Consider the following 19,111-nt stretch of genomic DNA (forward strand, 5'->3'; position numbering starts at 1 on the left):
AAAAGCTAAAGGGAGATTAGAATAGGAAATCAGTTAGCTAATCTACCAAATTTGCTGTAAGTGGAGAATCTACTTGATTACAGACACATAGCTAGTAAGTGACAGAGCCTCAGATGCCAAGTCTTGCACTCTCCACAAGATAAAAATGACTGCTTCATTATGGTAGGGATGAGTAGCTCATCTGGCCTTCAGAGCTTAATTAAAATATCCCTTAAGAGCAACTGTTCCTTTTGACATAGAATTGCTTGAGGTCTAAGCATCATTATTGGTTTGGTTTTCTACATATCTAAATATGGTGAAGAGAGTAGCCTTGTAAATGGGGATGAGTCCTTCATCCTTTCTCCAGTTCTCATTAAAAAATGATAACTGCACATCTACGTTATGAAACTAAGGATCTCAGGGCCAGAAAGACCCTTAAAGCCACGGTAATATTTGCAGCAGCTGTGAGTCAATTTTCCCTATTTCTCACATTACTCCATGGATAATTGTTTATTAAAGGAAATAAGAAACACAAACTTTTAACATCTGACTACCATGTAAAAAGTGAAATGCAGAATATACTGTGTGGACCCACACATTACAGTTTAACAGACTTGGGTTTAAATCCGGGTTTAATCACTCACTAGCTATAAGATGCTGGTGGAGCAAGTTGCTTAATCTCTTTGGGTCTGTTTCCTCTTCTGTAAAATGGGAACAAGGATGCCTATTTCTTATAATTGTTAGCAAGATTTTATGTAAACTATAGAGAACATCACAGATGTGAGTAGAGGCAGGGAAAGCAATGGTGTGTCTTCTAAGTATGTAAACTGTATGAACAAATATTATTTGTTAAAGCACTTTATATAGTCCTAGCAAATAGTAAGCAATGATTAAATAGAAACTACTCTTTAAAATATTATTTCAAAATAATTAATTATGATTTTAAAAATCTTAATAATGATGTGCCATGATAATCTACCCAGTCATGAAAATGGTTACAGTTTTGACTGAAGAAATATAATGTAGAATGGCAAGTGAGATTTTTTTCCAAGACTATTTCCTTTCACAACTGACCTGTTTCCAATTATACTTAAAGACCTTTCCTAAATTCTACTTTTGCAAAACTTTAAAACTGTCTGATGGGTTTTCAAATTATATAATCAGGGAAAAAGAAAGCAAATAGCTTGAAATCTCTTAGAAAAGTCACCTGTACTATCTGTCTGTGACTTACTGAAAAAATGACTATTAAAATGCAGTCCTTAAACAAAAAATAGCCTCAGAATTTCATGGAAAGTCACTTCTAATGGGCCAAGTAAAAACACGCTTTGAATAGGACTTTACAACATTTTCACAGTTTCAGAAACAGCCTGACATCTCAAATATAATGAAAAGTAAAACCTCTCGTATATGTAGGTGAACAGAAAGCACAGAATCATTTTTTACTTTTTGTTGTCGTTAGTAAAACCTGTCCTATATGCCTGTTGAGTTTGTCTGCGATGCAGACTTCCCTGTTTAAGAAATTGGACTCGGACACGTGTTCTGAAATATATTGTCTACAAGGGGAAAAGAAAGCAAAAAGCAGAAGGAAGGCAAATGTCTCCCTGCTTTGGTACAAGTTGACATTTATACCCTGTCTAAGAGAGAGAACAGGGTGCTGAAAATGGGAAGAGATGTAAAGTTTCTTGGTCTCTCTTCCATCTTTCCAGTGAACGCTGTTGGAAAGTTGACAGCGGAAGCCTTTTCGCAAAAGAATGAGCTCCCCGTGCTGATGAGACTGGAACGAGGGCTGAGTACTGGTTTGGAGAGTGTATAGAGCAGGCAGAGGAGGGATGAAGGGAAGAAAACACAGAGGACCATGAAAAAGATGAGCAGAGAGACATGAGTAGGAAGGAATCCTAGGTAAGAGTTGAAAGAAGAGAGGGACCAAGTGTATCAAAAGCAGCTGAGAGCAGAGAGGGCATCACGTAGCACGCTGATAAATTGCAAGAGTTAAGTAGGTGAAGAAATGAAGAAAAGCAGGAAAGAGCACTCATTTAGAGGCTCTGGTTATGAAATGAAGGAGAAAAATACCATGCTAATTGAATGTGAGGCCAGGGTCAGGAGAAGGTCTTGTTGTTACTCCTGTCATTTTTCTAAGCAAGGGCAGATAAGCACTTCTAAAGACAAAAGAGGAGCCAGTGGGAATGGAGAGGCTGAAAACACCAAATCTAGAAGAGACCTTCACTGAGTGGGCTGAGAGTACATGGACCAGTGGCAGAATTTCTGATCAGTGAGGATTAATGCAATTTTTAAACGAAGAGAGATTTGGCGGGGGTGGGGCGTGGGGATGGCGGTACGTTTCCGTAGAGATTTCATGGCCGAGCTACAACTAGAATCTTTTCCTGTCTACTGTCAATCCTGTGCTTTGTCCGGGAGACAAACTGTCTCAGTCTCTTTGATAATGAGACCTTACCCCACAATATTTAAAGACACAGGAGTAAGAAGAAAGATGACAGGCAACAGTGGGGGAATTAATGAAGTGGGGAGAGTAAATGGAGAAATGACACACAAGTGAGAATCGAACCCAAAGCCCATGGGAGACATTGATATTGTAATCCCTGCCCGTGGAATCCAAGCTAGAGGAGTCCAGTGTAGCCTCAAACAGATTCGAGAGCTATGTAAGGTTGATTGTGGTGAGGAGTTCAAGGTGGCAGTAGAATGAAAATTGGCAGGCTGCATGTCTAACCATTGGAGAAATAAGAATCTTTAGCAAAAAAGAAGTTGTAAACAGAAGGGAATGTGTAGAAATAGAAATCCCAGGCACAAAGTAGTGTCTGATGAGGATGAAACTGAGCAAGTGTTTGGTCAACAACTTGTGGGGAGCAAGACTGGGGAAGAACCAGTGCAGTTGACTGAGAATGAGAATGAAACAAAACAGCAGCATTTCCATCTGATGGGCCAGTAGGTACTAATTTAAGAAAATTATGTACAAAACCAGAGATTTCAGAAACAAAAGGGCATGGTTAAAATGCTACTCTACCAAACAAAACCATCATTGTCACCCAGGCATTCCTTTGGGTGCATTTCTAGAACAATTCATAAAGCCAATTCTAATGGTGAAAACTGGTGAGTCTCTTAAAGTGTTGAAATGATGAGATACTTTGTAATAGTACATTTCTGATAGATTCTACTAAAAACCTTGACAATCCTACGAAGAAAAAAAGTCATGAATCTTGTATTGGCTTTGTCTTAAGCATCTGCAAAAGAATCATGGCATAGCCATTTCAGGCTGTCTTGGTGTACATAGAATGTTAATTATGGCTATGTAAATGCTACTCAAAGGGCTATTTAAATCTGGTAGATTTTTCATATTCTTAAGTCCGATTTGAGAAGACTTAATTCTATATCATGTTAGTGCTAATAATAATACTCATAATGATGTTTCCTCTAACTTGCATAAACCCCCCCCCCTTTTTTTTGGCCAAAGTGCAAGACCTTTTTAATATAGACAATATAAAATGACCTTGAAATTTCTTATGAAAACATTCAACTGGAAATACTAAGCTTTTTGGAGCAACAGCCAAGTAAGAAAACTGCTTTTGTACTACATACTCAAGATGCATTGACTGATCGTTGCTCAGGAAACATTTTGTAGGTGATCCTCTCAGGATTTGTCTTTCTCATGTTTATATTAACAATGATAATACTTCTAATTCATGTCGCAGTGTTCAGCTTACAAATTACTTTCAAATAATTTTTGAAATTTGATCCTTACACTCACCCTGCAAAGTATGTCCAGCTGTTACCATTCTCATTTGATAGATGAGGAAACAAGGCAGAGAGATGCACTGAGTTCAGAACCAATGACTAAAATCAGGAAGTTGAATCCAGTTCTCCCAGTGCCATAAGATTGACTGCCTACAGAATAATTTCCATTGACAGCATCTACATGAAATTATTTGTGGCTATTATGTATTCCAATTAAGTGATATTGTATAAAGGGGCGTTCAAATTAGAAAAGGGGGAAAAAAGAAAATAAAAATGGCAAATTCTCATCCATATGTCATCAGTTGCTAAATGGTACTTACATCGTTCTTTGAAATTTGACCTAAAATAATATTACCTCTCTGTGGTGAGCTGTCTAAGAAATCTCTCTCCTTAGACTTTGTAAATTTCAGACAGTAATACACTAACATCTTTCTGGTTTCTAAAAATAGCCATTTTTATCAGTTTCCCCCCAAAATAATGGGCCAAGTGAAAACCCTTTTTGGTATCACGTGGCTCATCATTTTTCAATTCTCCCAGCTGCTGTTTATATTAGCAGGATGTCTTTCCTCCCATGCTCTTCCAGATCTGTAGTGAAATATCCTGGCATTTCCTTTCCCAGTAGAGAAGCCCTATCCAAGGCCCGACCACATTACCAGGTTCCCAAGCTCCTTTGATTAAATAAGTGATTGCTCTGCCCATCTTTAAAAACGTGTCTCATATAAGGCAGTCAAGACACAATATCCATCGCTGCAAAGGAAGCCAAGCATTTGTTTAAAATAATGAGATATCCTCATTTTCATTTTTTCCTGAGAGGACTGTAGCAATGTTTAAAAATTCCCTGAATTCTAGAACTAGGGCAACACATTGATTTGAAGAAAGCTATAATTTTCCCTTCTAATTCGAAGTGCTCTTTTTCTGCAGTGAAATAGAATGTAGCTTTCAGAATAGCAGGGGCCCTAAGCCCATACAAAGACATCCTCATCCCAACCACTCCTCTTTCAAGTTGGCCCCATTCTTCTGAATGCAGGGATTTATAAAGGCCTTTTCAATAAATTTTCAAGGTATACTGAACTGAAGAAAGAAAGGTTCAAATAATTTCTTCCAGATTTGAGAAGGAAATGACTTCAACTGCTAAGTCATGACGAATATTACCTTTTGCTTTCTGCCACTTCCTCGTTGCAAATGATCTGTTGGGTAAGTTCAATTACGGGGTCTCTTTGAAAGACTTCATAATTAAATTTTTTTAAAAGAACAAATTAGCTCTTTGTCTTTCTGAGGCAAAGGAGTCAGAACACTTAACTTCTACGAGCATTCAGGGATTTCGACTTCATGGGTATGGTGCGTTCCACAGCCACGGAGGCTTACTTCAAAGAAAAGCCAGCCCTCTGTGATTTGAAGAGATAATAAGTTAGCAAGCTGTATAATATAATGGTTTATGAAATTCTGCCTTCAAGGACCAGTGCTTTATTTCTTCCTCTCCTGTGCTTATTTAGAACATAATTACAAGAGCGAGAGGAAGGGAGCTAGTATGGCATCAAGATAACCATTCGCTAAATCAGTGCAGCTGAGTAGACTCTCGGGCCTTTGGGGCTTGTTTATCAATTAGTTCTGCTGCGGCCTGAGTTCCTGGATTTCCCCACAGAATGAAGATTCTTTGATTTCACTGATTGACCAGCTCTGAGGAAAGCCATCTGAGACCAAAACATTTTTCAGAACGAATCTCTTTTATCCTACTCACTACCACGATGTATTGTACAGCCAGCTTCTCATTCATTTCAAGAGCATTTCATAAGCACTAGTATTTAGTCCTTTCTCTCTCTCTCTCTCTTTCTGAATTTCTGTCTTCTTTTCATTCCTCTCTTTAAACTGGTTAAAAATGGGCTTATTTTTTCTCAACTGGTTTATCTTTCTACACCATGGTTTTAAAGTTACTATGTGGATTTTAATGTTAAGACCATTTCTTTAGTGCCATGTGGTCTCTGGATATTCAAAATTGGCTCTAATAGAAATAGAATAATAGAAATGCTGGTAATTTGAGCTGACCAGGAGAATTGTCCTTATTCTCTAGAAACCAAGTCAGTATTTCAAGAACTGTTGGCCCCAACCTTTTGGAAAATTGGCCACATCCCTGACATAGCTTTCTCAACTAATCAGTGTTTTTGGGGGGGGGGGGCCCAAAGGAAAGAGAAGTGGCAGGAACAAAGGACTGCTTAAATAAAATAAATAAACTGTCCCATATTCTTCACCTGGTCTTAAAAAATAATCTGAACTAGCTTTTTTTTAATGTAAAAGCAAACCAAACTTTGTGTCCCATTTCACACTTGTGTTTCATCCTCCTTTGAATGCTAGTTACAAATTGTTCATCCTTTCAAAGTTAATTTACCAAAACCCAAGAATTTACCTGTTTAAATCAAGAAAATAAAATGTGTGGAGTGGAGTCTTGTGGAGCAAAGTATTTCATTTTGTTGCTACCCAGGAAAGTAGTTGATACAGGTGGAATTATGTCTCTCCGAAAAGACACACTGAAGTCCCAGCCCCAGTACCTCAGAATGTGACCTTATTTGGAAGCAACGTTTTTAAATGAGGTCATTGGAGTGAGCCCTAATCTAATATGACTGGCGTCCTTATAAAAAGGGGAAATTTGGACACAGAGACACATACAGGGAGAACGCCAAGTGAAGATGAAGGCGGAGATCTGGGTGATGCATCTACAAGCCGGTAGCACCAGAGATGGCCAGCAAACCCTCAGAAGCTAGGGGAGAGGCATGGGACAGATTTCTCCCTCACAGTCCTCAGAAGGAGCCAACCCTGCCAACATCTGTTCAGACTTCCAGCCTTTAGGACTGTGAAGCAATGCATTTACGTCATTTAAGCTTCCACTCTGTGCTACTTTGTCATGGCAGCCGTAGCAAACTAAGACAGTAGATAACCTACATATCTAGAAGCTGAGGGCATTTGCAGGAGTGGGCGGAATGGCCACAGCTGAGAAACAGGAAGCCAAGAAAATCCAAAAAACGAGGGAGGGGCAGAGGTCAAGAACCAGAAAGATGCTCTTAAGGAAGCATTAATTCCAAAGATCCAAGCTAAGAAACATAAACTTAGTGAAAGACTCAAGGACTGAACCAGAACTAGCAAGACCTTCTATTCTCAGCTCCAGTGTCACCCCCTCAGAGAGACCAATTTACCTAAAGTAGCCCCTCCCCGTTCCACCTTTGTTCAGTCTCCATTCCATTGCTTCACTTTATTTACATCCCAGCACTTATCTCTACGTGAACGTATTTTTGCATTCATTTATCATGTGTTTAATTTCTGCCTCCCTCTCCTAGAAAGTAAGCTCCCCATCCATCTTACCAGCTTGTAGAACAGTGCCTGGCATCAACAGGTGTTCAGTGCATCTCTGATGAACCAATGAAGAAGCTATTATATTCCTTGAGACACCAGAGAGTGGAAGCAGGCCATTTGCTGGGACCCCTGCAGCCTTGCCCGCGGGTGTAGAGCAGCTGAAATAATTGTCAAGCCAACTGAGTGGTAACCGAGGCTTAGGAAATCAGAGTTGACTTGGGCCTGCTTGAACTATGATGGAGAAGGACATGAACTTGGCACCCAAACTATGCACAGGTCACCCAAGGGACACTACCCACTTGCTCTTGGGACTGACCTCTGGCTATACAACAGAACTTTTAGCAGATTCAGGGGCTTTTTAAAAAAATAAATTACTCAAAATAACAGACTCTCCAGGATGCGATTTCTAGGAGAAACATGTGCTTCTCAAATTGAAAATTCTGCCCCATTAACTTTCTGAAAGGTGAAGGTGGATGGTTACCGAAGGGGTTCTGTGAATGAGGTAATCTGCAATACAGTAAGGCCCCCTGGGTGGAGGGGGTGGAGTGGAATCTTTTAAATATTCTAGTTGGATGTTTCTTTGTGGAGGGATCTGTATTTAATGGATGACAAGTTAGTGTGTCATCAGCGGCTGCAGTTGCGGTAGGGCTGCTAAAAGGAATAACAAATGTTTTGTGTTTCGCTTTCTACTTTACTGATACATTAACCTGTCTGTTAAACAGGGTTTTTTTTTCAATGTTGTAAAACTAAAAGAACCCTCTGGAGGATTCTGCTGTATGACGCTCAGCTCCTTCCCCAGAACTTTTCAGCTGATGAATTTTCTTAGATTTTCGGTGCCCCTTTGTCTTTGAGTTTTCCAGGAAGAAGATAGAGTTCTCTAGCAAGAAAATCTGTACAGTGTAGTCACTAACCCAAAAAACTGACAGCAATCCTATGTATCTAGAAGGATTGATCAGTGTATGTGCCTGGATCCCAAATCATGAACTGATGGACTGACAGAATCCCCTCGCCCCATTAGAACCTGCTCTTTGTATCCTAATACCATCTGTCTGTATTACACTCTTTCCCCGGAAACTCAAACAATTGATACCTTTAACGTATTTGGAAGTAAAGTAGATGTTACTTTTGCCCTTATTTTATACCCAAGGCTACTGAGGCACAGAAAGCCACACAGCAAGTTACTCAAGGAGTAAAACAAGGACATCTGGCCCATTACCAACTACTTAATCCAGCATATATGAAATTACTCATTAGCATTAAATGCACCAAGCTACTCTCTCCTGTCTTTACTTATATTAATATTTCTGGTCCAGAGGTATATTTTTGTGCTTGTTTGGCCACCTGAGAAATCTGTTTGGTTGTGAGCAAAAAGGACATTTTTGAGCACCTCTTGCTGTGGGTCCACATTATCCTTGGCCGCTCTTCAGATTCGGCTGGTTCCTGTTTCCATTTCAAATCCTCTCTTCTATTGGTGACCAAGATGTAACGCTGTGCCTACTTTTGTTCTCGTCTGAAAAATAAGTCAATAGAAAGAGTGATTCTTTCAGTGTGTGAGTGTGTGTGTGTGTGTGTGTGTGTGTGTGTTTTGCAGGACTTCAGAGAAAGGGAACTGCAGTGTTTCTGAACCATTTCCATTTCTGCAGCTCTCCCCCACCCCCAGCATCTTCAGGCTTTAATGTGCTCTTTGCAAATCATCATTTTTTGATGACCAAGGATCCCTACAGAATTGGTGTAGTGCGGTGGGTAGCAAACCAAAAACTAGGAAAAAATTCAAGCAATGGACACACATCTAAGAAAATAAACCTATGGATCCTGGGAGAATAGCAGCCTGAGATAATCCATTCCACCCTGGGCTTTCCCATGCAAGATTTTGCCTGTTGTCCTAACAGGCCTTAGGAAACTTGGGATGACTACTTACCTGGTCACTCACCTGCTGTGTGATCTTGAACAAGCTACTTATTATCTCTAAGTTTCCATTCTCTCATCTGTAAAATGGAGAAAATATCTCCCTTGTAAAACTGTGAGGAACGAAGCTCTGTAAAATCCATGGCATTGAATACAGCGCATAGCACAGTGCCTGGGGCAATATACACATTTTTAAATGAGACCTACAGTAACAATGGTAAGAAGTATCATGTTTGTTAGCTGCCTAGGGAAGAATGCTCATTCTTCTGTGAAAAGGGTTTGTAAATGCATATACTTTATTCGCGCTCTCACCTATTCCTCTTATATTTCTCCCTCTTTTAGCTCTTTTTAAATTGCCCAGGTGCCTGTGTTTATGGAGTCCCTTCTCCTGGAAAACCATACAGAAAGTTATCAGATAAAACAAATTTTTGCTTATTCTTCTGGGGCATAGAGCTATGGGTGATAGATATCCTTAATACGGAAAAATGAACTGCTATTGAAAATCAGTGGACAGGATTTGGGGAAGGTAAAATCCTCCCTTACACCCTTTAGATTGCAAAGATGGGTAACCAGCTACTTGGCTAAGAATAGTTTCTGAGCACCGCTCACCATCTGCCCCCTGCCTGTCTCCACAGGCACCACCCCATCGCCCTGTCTTCTTCCTTTACTCTTCAGCCCTGGCACACACTAGGCTCTCTCATTTTATGCCTTTGCGTATAGCTGGTCCCTCTGCCTGGAATGCCCGACCCTCATCCCGATAATTCATAGATGTCCTTGAAGATTCAGCTTAGATAACTTTTATGAACTTTCCATGGCAATGTCCCCAAGGCAACCTCATTGTTAGACTCTGGGGGCGGTTGGAGCGTGGGATTCACGTTGCAGTTTAGGAGAATGGTCCCTTTGGAGCAGCACGCTGCACAGCCTGCAGGACCATCCCCAGTTCTCCCATGCCCTGCCCACCAGCCCACCTCTCCTAGGTACTCCGTTAGCCTTATGGTGAAAATGTGTATCCCACTGTTTTAATCATTCACATGACGTCTTTCCTCCTAGACTGTGAGTTCCTTGAGGAGGCGTATGGGTTCTATTTCTGTTTTTCCAATACGTTGCAGCACGCCATTAACCCCCCATTAATAGCCTGATTAGTGGCTCCAGAAGAGAACTTGGTAGAAGCCTCTTCCAGGTGGTGCTTTTGGGGAGCCCCTTCACAGTTCAGTGGTAGGTGGCTCACAGTTTAGTAGGAAAGTATGAAAGGTGACAAGGGCTATATGATGATAAAGGTAGGCTCGTAAGAATCAGATCCAAGGCTAGGACAATGGTGGAGAAAGTTTGGTTTCTAGTACCATCTTGAGACTCACTCACGTCCCTTTGGCATTCAAATGGAGTCGATGTCTGTATATCCCAAGGTGAGAAACCCTTTTCTAAACTCTCTGTTGCTGATTTCTCACACTTCCTTTGGCTTCACTGCTTAAAGTTTCAAAGCTTGCTGCACATCACATCCTTTTTATCAGCTTCAGGGCACCTTAGAGCAGAAATTCCCTCCAGAAGGCCAAGGATACTGGAGCCTATATTTAGAGAGTACTTAATATGGGTCGGATGAAGGCCTGACTATGCCTAGAGTCACGCTGCTTGAAGCCATTCTAATATTCATTTAGTTAGAACCATAACTGCACTGAGTTATTGCTGGTCTCACACAGATCATATATTCACAGTCAGTGCTTGGCTTAGACAAGAAGATGTGTATTACCTCTGCTGTTGCCCATCATGTCTTTTCATTTCATTATGACTATTGTGCTTGGAAGCATGATTTTCAATCTGTCATCCCAGTTAAATTCTTTCTGCCACAGTCTATTCATTTAAGTGCATTCTGCCTTCTTTGAAGCAGACTTTGGTGAAACTGATATCCATTATCTGCTATCTCTGTCTTCCAAGACACATTTTGCACATTTTGATCTAACTAAGAAGGAAGAGATAATTTTTTACATGAATGGTTGTTGTAACCTGGCATATATTTTTGACTGACACGATAGCAGCTGAAGTTCTAAAAAGGATTAGGGTTCTGAAGGACAACTTTTTAATTTGAACACCAATTAAAGTGCTCTGTCACATCTCCATTGAATTTGTGGCCCCCAACCTCAATGGTCTCCCTTATTATACTCCTGCCGTGTTTATAGGCAAGTGTAACTAAGTAAAAAGAATTAAAAGAGGACAGTATAATTTCACCAAAGGAACATAAGGGTGAATTGCTGAAAACCACAAAAAGCGATACCATTTCGATCAGCTCCAAAATGAATGCTGCCGACTCTCTGAAGGACACTAGGGCCATGGTCTCCATGCATGAGGGGTAAGGATATTCTCCATACGAAGCGTCATAGAAAACTGAGAATGAGGAACTAACATTTGTGAGAGCCAAAATAAGGAAACAGTGAGAAAAGTTGGGAATTACTTCTAAGTCAAAGCCAAGGAAGACAATTTCAGCAGAGATTTTCCAGTGGTGATCGACACATTTTCAAGAACGGGGCTAGAGAAAACAAGGAGATGTTGAGAACTGATTACTTCATCAAAATCAAGCAAACAAAAACTTAGACTTGAGAAAAATGGAAGCTATGAGGCCATGTGTGAGATTTTCCTGGTTGAAAGAAGACTTTAGCATCAGAAAGTATTGATATTTAACTGCAAAGAAGGACTCTTGTGAAGAGGGAGAATCTTTTTTAAAATTACGAATATTCAGTTTCCTTCATGTTCATCTATAGTTTATAATGTATTTGCTAATACCGTGGAGCTATGAATATCCATAAACAACTTCTATCAAGGGAAGAAAGGTAGAATGCTTGTGTCAGGGAGTTGTCAATACTGATGGAAATGAATGCCTGTGTTTATTTTAATCAGCATGGGTAATCCTTATACCCTTATTATGTTTATTTGAGGATGTGAAATGACTAAATAAATCTGAATGACAACTGTACTTTGATTTTGCAGAGTTAAGAGGAAGATTTATGAGGCATGGATTCTTGCATCAGATTTGGAGAAAAGTAGAGTGAATACAGAGATGCCAGACGGCCACTGAGACCCATGGACAGTCCCGCACTCACGCTTCTCTGTCGAACTTTAAGATTTACTAGTAATATGCTACCTTTGCCAAATGAAAAGAAACTAATGCCAAGAAGGCATACTCTTCAATATTGGGAATAGACGTGTTCTCAAGACAATGGCTTCAAAGGTCTCCTGTTTATACGTTTTGACAGTCGTGTGCTGGGCCAGCGCTCTCTGGTACTTGAGTGTAACTCGCCCTACTTCTTCCTACACTGGCTCCAAGCCATTCAGCCATCTAACAGTGGCCAGGAAAAACTTAACCTTTGGCAACATAAGAACTCGACCTATAAACCCCCATTCTTTTGAATTTCTTATAAATGAGCCCAACAAATGTGAGAAAAACATTCCTTTCCTCGTTATCCTCATCAGCACCACCCATAAAGAATTCGATGCCCGGCAGGCGATCCGAGAGACCTGGGGGGATGAGAACAACTTTAAAGGGATCAAGATAGCCACTCTCTTCCTCCTGGGCAAGAACGCTGATCCCGTTCTCAACCAGATGGTGGAGCAAGAGAGCCAGATCTTTCACGACATTATCGTGGAGGACTTCATTGATTCCTACCATAACCTTACCCTCAAAACCTTAATGGGGATGAGGTGGGTGGCCACTTTTTGTTCCAAAGCCAAGTATGTCATGAAAACAGACAGCGACATTTTTGTCAACATGGACAACCTTATTTATAAACTACTAAAACCCTCCACCAAGCCAAGAAGAAGGTATTTTACTGGCTATGTCATCAATGGAGGGCCAATCCGAGACGTCCGCAGTAAGTGGTATATGCCCAGGGATTTGTACCCTGACAGTAACTACCCACCCTTCTGCTCGGGGACTGGCTATATCTTTTCAGCTGATGTGGCTGAACTCATTTACAAGACCTCACTCCACACCAGGCTGCTTCACCTGGAAGATGTATATGTGGGACTGTGTCTTCGAAAGCTGGGCATCCATCCTTTCCAGAACAGTGGCTTCAATCACTGGAAGATGGCCTACAGTTTGTGTAGGTATCGCCGGGTTATCACCGTGCATCAGATCTCTCCAGAAGAAATGCACAGAATCTGGAATGACATGTCAAGCAAGAAACATCTCAGATGTTAGGATTTTTACCAGTGTAAATACGTTTCTTTTCTTTTTTTAAGAAATGAGGCCTAGGGTGTAGGTGTTTTACAGGTGTCACCAGAGGAAACGAACTGGTGAAGGGGTTTTGTAAAAAGTGGTTTTCTTCCCACTCCTAGTTCCTTTCTTGGATTGCCAATTTACACGTGTTAAGCTCTGCTCATAGAAATAATACATGAGTTAAAAGGGCCAGATTTCATTCTCAGGTCCTGAAGTATTGCATTTATCTCAAAAAGCAACTTCCTAACAACTGCTAGGATTTACGTACTGTGCATCTGAGATAAAAATCTGGTTCTGGGAAACTAGAACTCACGGTAATGTCTTCATATCCTCTCTGCAAAAGTAAATAAGTAAATAACACTTTTTCAAAAACAATTCAGAAATAATGCACAGTCAGGGAGACACACTGGATGTGATTATTAATATTGTGTGTGCCGTTACATTGAATTTTTACATATATTGCCATGTAATGTGTACAGTATTTGCAGTTCCACCAAGAAATGAACTTAGTACTGGCAGGGAGGCTGCAGTTAAATAAATGGAAATTTAAACTTGAGAATTAAATATTCTGTATATTTGGAAGACAACTCTGCTTGCTCGTCCAAGGATTAAACCTGGTCAGCGGGTAGAATGTATATAAAATGCTACTTAACAAAATAAACAGGAGAATTATTTTTTTCCTGCTCTTTCAGAACAAACATTACCTGGTGCCTCCAAGGAGATTTTGCCAAATGTAATCTCACCTGCTTCCCTCCATACAATGTCACTAAATACATTTCACACTTTCTGGCTCAGGCAGGTACATGTATAGAAATAAGTTGGTAGGAGGCCAGAAGGACAATATATCACATGGAGAAAAATATAAATTTATGTGTGCATTACAATTAACAAAAGCTTGGCACTAGTGTCAGATGCCCCTTCCATACGTTTGCAAAGCACTTGAGAAACTATTTGAACAGGGAGCCATGTTACTGAAGGATTTAGCCCTGCTGTTGATAGATGTAATCTCTCTAACATCTGAAACATCCAAGTACCTCTAACAGCAACGCTGTTTGGGGGTGTTCTGCAAGCTCTGTGATTGAGGTTTATGGGAAGGAAGGCTGGGGAAGCTTGGGTTCAGGTTCTATTGCTGCCATCGTGTGGGTCACTTAAGCAGGCATCCTCACTTTGCTGTGCTTCAATATGCTCATTTATAAAACGGCTGGACAAAACACCTACCTCACAGGTGCTGTGAGAGAAAATCACATTTGCTAAGTATTTTGGGATCCTTAGTTTAAAAGGTGCTACATAATGCAATGTATCATGCATTATGCTAAATGCTAAAATAATTACATAATCACAGTGATGGTCATCACTAGTCGTAACATCATCTTAACATAATATCTGCCAAAATACAGATCAGATATGAACTATGAGTGCACCTGATTCTTCTAAGATTTTGACTTTTCCTTCAATATATTAGGTGTTTGGGGAAGTTTCAATTTCTCTGTCATTTCTTCTGGTTTCAATGAATAAGTTATTACTTCAGTGAATTGCCTTGATATCCCAGGCTGCTGAAAGGGAAGGCAGCTGCCTTTCTTTGGGGAGGAGCCTCTGGCTGGGGGTATATTACAGTCATTGAAGCATGCGCTTTGCAAAATGTATCACATCAACTTAGATCTCAGGAAACATTTGATCTGAATTCTCAGTAAAGAACTTTGAGGCCTGGTAGAGCTAGTCCACCTCTGGCAGAAGAAGAATAGACACTCAGCAAACCCACACATTGCACATTTCTACCATTCATTAGAAAACTTCTGTTAGTTTTCGCTCAAAGAAAGCTCCACAACTGAAAGAGTGTACCTTTTTTTTTTTTTAACCTGACCTTTGCAAGCCCCCCTAGGAGTTGATAGCAAACAAGTAGGTGAAATGTACAAATGGAAGTCATGGCTTATTTCTTGAAAACACGGGATCTCTTATCTCCAGCCCAAGAGAACCCAATAGGAGATAGGCCTTTCCTTCCCTTAATACATCGTCATCGCAAGTCAGCAGGACTGCTGAGTTAGAGTAGAAAATAGCATTAGGCATCCTGGAGAAAGCTGGATCATCATAAGGCGAACCACCCTCCAACCCCCAACTCTCAACTGCTGTGCGTTCCAATCGCTGGAAAAGTCTCATGACTTTGAACTTGGTTTGCCTGTCAATCGTATAGTCGAATCCAGGCTCAGTGTCACACCAACATCTTGCGTTTACCTTATGCTCAGTCGAGCCACTTTCGGTGTCAAGGAATTGCACAGTGTAAACATCATATGTGTACATCTGCGAGTCGTTTTATATGTCTGCGTGTGAGTAAATTATGAATAGAGCCCTCATCTTTAAAAGGGGCAAAAATCAGAGAATCGTGTCTTACAGAACTATTTCCTAACTTTTTTATGCTGGATAGTACCCATGTGACAAACATGTAAATATTCATCAAAGACCATATGTATATATTTTTAAAGACCTTTTTTTTTTTTCTTCTCCCCAGCTGTATGTATTGCTAGAATCGGCTTGTTATGTACATTTTCTTCTGCATGGAGCTTGGTGAGGCAAGGCCACTTGTCCGGTGTTTCAATAGCCTAAAGCATGTTTGCCCTTCGTTTTTTGACTGTTCCAAAAATGTTTAAGTCAAGTGATGAGGAAAACGCTCTAATTTTCTACTTTTGTTAATTTTATGACACTGGCCAAATGATGATTTGTTAAGCCATTTTTTAATTTATTATCATTTCTTTGACATAAAATAGTGTTTCAGATAGCATTTTACCAGGAGTCATTCAGACAATTTTTACAGAAACCTTCTATCCCTTCACCTGTTTTGTTCATTATGCATTGGATAACAAAAGGTATCAATACTTCGTGTCTATACTCTTAAATTTTCATTTAAAGTTTTATTTGGGGGGGGGGGAAAAAGCTTTTTATCTTTGGTGACTACTTTGCGTGGCTTTGTGTCTTCTTGTATTGGAGCAAGTGCCAGTTTCAATATATATTATTGTATTTTTAAATAACCAGAATAAAAAAATGAAGATCATTTTCAATTTGGAATAAATTCAGAAGAACAAAACCCCTTTGCGTGATATGATATGGGGAAAAGAAACTCTTTACAGAGAAGCTAAAGAAGGAGTTTTTTCAATCAAATCTCTTCTATCAAAAGACAATGGAATATTTACATAAAGCATCTGGGATTCATTTTCTACCTTTCCTAATATGTGGGTTTAGGGGGGGGATTGATTATGTCATTTCTTCTGTAAAGGTGAAGATAGTTTTTATAAGCAACGGAGTAACTTGTGAATGAAAGAAGTAATTTACTAGAAACGCTTGTTGATGATAATTGACATTTAGGTATATCGTTATATATGAATGATTGTATTTATGTATTTATTTGTCAAAATTGTACATACTATTTCACCAACCGTAATTGTCTGTAAAAGTGCACTCTCCAGGTTTGTAGTACTACTTAGGGTTACATGGGTTGCCAATCAAGCTGCTAATCAGAATACTATTTTTTGTATCAATGTTATACAACTGAAAGATGACAAATAGATGCTGAAAATGTCTTTACATTCAGTTTCTTCTCCTTCCTCATGAAATGTAAACTGTTGATTGAAAGCACGATGCTAATGTATAAGCCCATCTGTCATGAGGAAGATTATGGTTCCCTAAAGCTGATTTTTTAAAACCACTGGGACAAATAAACAGAAGGAGAACATATTTTCCACTTGGCTCTTTTCTGAAAGGATCTCTTTGGTGAGATGTGATTACTGAAATTAGCTGATGCCCTGTCGTATTATTAACCTTCTCCATAACCTCAGTATAGGTGACAGTTCAAACCATTTGGAGCTCATCTGCAAGAGCCCAGGGCAACTTAACAGTCAACTCAGAGATGACTTGGTTTAGTAGACTATGGGCTACTCCAGGATTTAGGAAACTATTATCTCCCTTGCCCTTTGGCGGCCTCATGAAAGTCTCTGTGTTAAATTTTATGGATTGAACATGCCAAGAAATTCCAATCCAGAAAGCATTATACTGATAATGTATGGTGAACTAGGATATGTCAAATCTAAGGCAAAAGTGTCATTCTTATGTTTCACCCACATGTATCCTTTGGAACACTGCATACTCTTTTAAAAGTTTGATGGGACTGGAAAAGTGCTATTCAGGCATCCTTTACAGCTGACAAGTAGATGCTGATTGCTGATGCCTCAATTCGCAAGCAAGAGACTAATAGCTCTTTAAGAGACAAAAGTTCCTTTTATTATCAATCTGATCTAGCTAAATAGGTCTTCACTTTTTAATGGATATTAAACTTTGGATCTACTAACCCTGTACCTCGGAGTTCAAAAGGTGAAGTCCATCAGGTAAGCTGAAACGTGAGTAGAACGATGAAAACATGAAATAGATTTGTACTCAATGTGACTTTTTAAAAGGACCAACATCAAGAGCAGTGTTCTAAAAGTATGGTCTCAGACGGGGAACATCAGTGTCTAGTGGGAATTTGTTAGAAATGCAAATTCTTAGGCTCCACCAGAAACTTGGGGGTGTGGCTCAGCATTCTATTTTAACAAGCCCTTTAGGTGATTTTCTTGCCCCTTAAAGTTGAGAACACTGATCAACATCAGGGGTTGGCAAACCACACTCTGTGAACCACATCTGTCTAAGAATGGATTCACAATGAACATTTGCAATGACTCAAAGATAGGAGGCACTAACGTTGAATTCTGACTAAGCAAAATATTATCCCAACAGGAAGAATTCTGCTTTTCTCATTAGTAGATGTGCATTGCAAAAAAAAAAAAAAATTGTACTTAATTATTATTTTATTATATTTTGAACCCATCAATACAGAAACTGCCAACATTTGTACTTTCCTATATCTTCAACTTTGCCTCTTGGCCTGCAAAGCTTAAAATATTTATTATCTGGTCCTTTACAGGAAAAGTTTGCCAACCTCTGATTTAGAGAAACAGGAAAACATCTGAAGAAGGTGCTACATATGAAATTCCTCCACTTGTCAATGAAAAGTCACATCAATAAAGCATCCTGGAATTGTCTCCATGCAACCAGGGAGATGACAATAGAGTTGTGATAATGAATTGCATTAAAAACAGCTGCGTATATTTTTAAACTATTTCGTTTGTCTCTCTCAGTGATTTTTTAAAATGATAAAAACTGGATTCTAATTGTAACAATTACCCAAAGCTTAATTAATATATTGCTTAAAGATGTGTGGGGAGTAGACCTAAGAGGGTGGGTTTCATATATAGCTCGATTATCATAATTACAAGCATTCTATTTTCTCATTTACTTAATTGATTGTTACAGCTTTCCAGATGAATTCATGCTGCTGGAAGAGAATTGAATACATTCCTGAGAGAAAAAAAACCAGAAATGGGGCTGTTTAGAAAAGCAAGGTGTCCCAGAATATAATCCATGTGAGCATGAAAAATTGCCCTCGATAATTGCCCTCTTTTGGTTAAAAGAGGCATTTTCGTGAAATGAAAAATAAATGAATGAACAACTATTACTGATTCAACTACATCTATAATAACACAGGCTCCACTGTCTCTTCAGCCAGAGGTGCCTAGCACTCAAGAAGAATTTTCCATTTAGTTTTCCTTATAGAATCTATTAGTTTGGTACACTATGTCAACTATTTGTTATGCCTCTTGCAATGACCTCAGTCCTCACCTGGAGGGAGCATGGCATGAGAGGTGATTTATTCTCTCTCTGAGGTTTATTCCAGAGCACTTCCTCAGCAGTGGCTGCCTGATATGGCAGGCTGGGCAGACTTACGTGTGGGCATTTTGTGATGAAGACTATTTTTCAGCAGAGACAAGGATGACCTCACCGAGCATGAGGTGAGGAAAAAGAAAACATCAGAGACTTTCTCCCATTGCAAAGCCTTAAATTTTCAGTGCCCAT

At 39.6% G+C, this 19,111-nt stretch overlaps 1 protein-coding gene across 7 annotated transcripts in view; it reads left to right on the forward strand.

Moving 5' to 3' along the window:
- The window catches only part of B3GALT1 (beta-1,3-galactosyltransferase 1), a 588,569-nt gene extending 571,669 nt beyond the window's left edge, over nt 1–16,900 (forward strand). For all 7 annotated transcript variants that reach the window (XM_082465172.1, XM_082465170.1, XM_082465171.1 and 4 more), the window contains one exon: nt 11,950–16,900. In XM_082465172.1, coding sequence (XP_082321298.1) covers nt 12,179–13,159 — 981 coding nt within the window. In that variant the 5' untranslated portion in view covers nt 11,950–12,178 and the 3' untranslated portion in view covers nt 13,160–16,900. The remainder of the gene's footprint in view (nt 1–11,949) is intronic.
- The last annotated feature ends 2,211 nt before the right edge of the window (nt 16,901–19,111 follow it).

The sequence above is a fragment of the Balaenoptera physalus genome (genome assembly GCF_965194825.1).
Source record: "Balaenoptera physalus genome assembly, chromosome: 6".
Taxonomy (NCBI): Eukaryota; Metazoa; Chordata; class Mammalia; order Artiodactyla; family Balaenopteridae; genus Balaenoptera; species Balaenoptera physalus.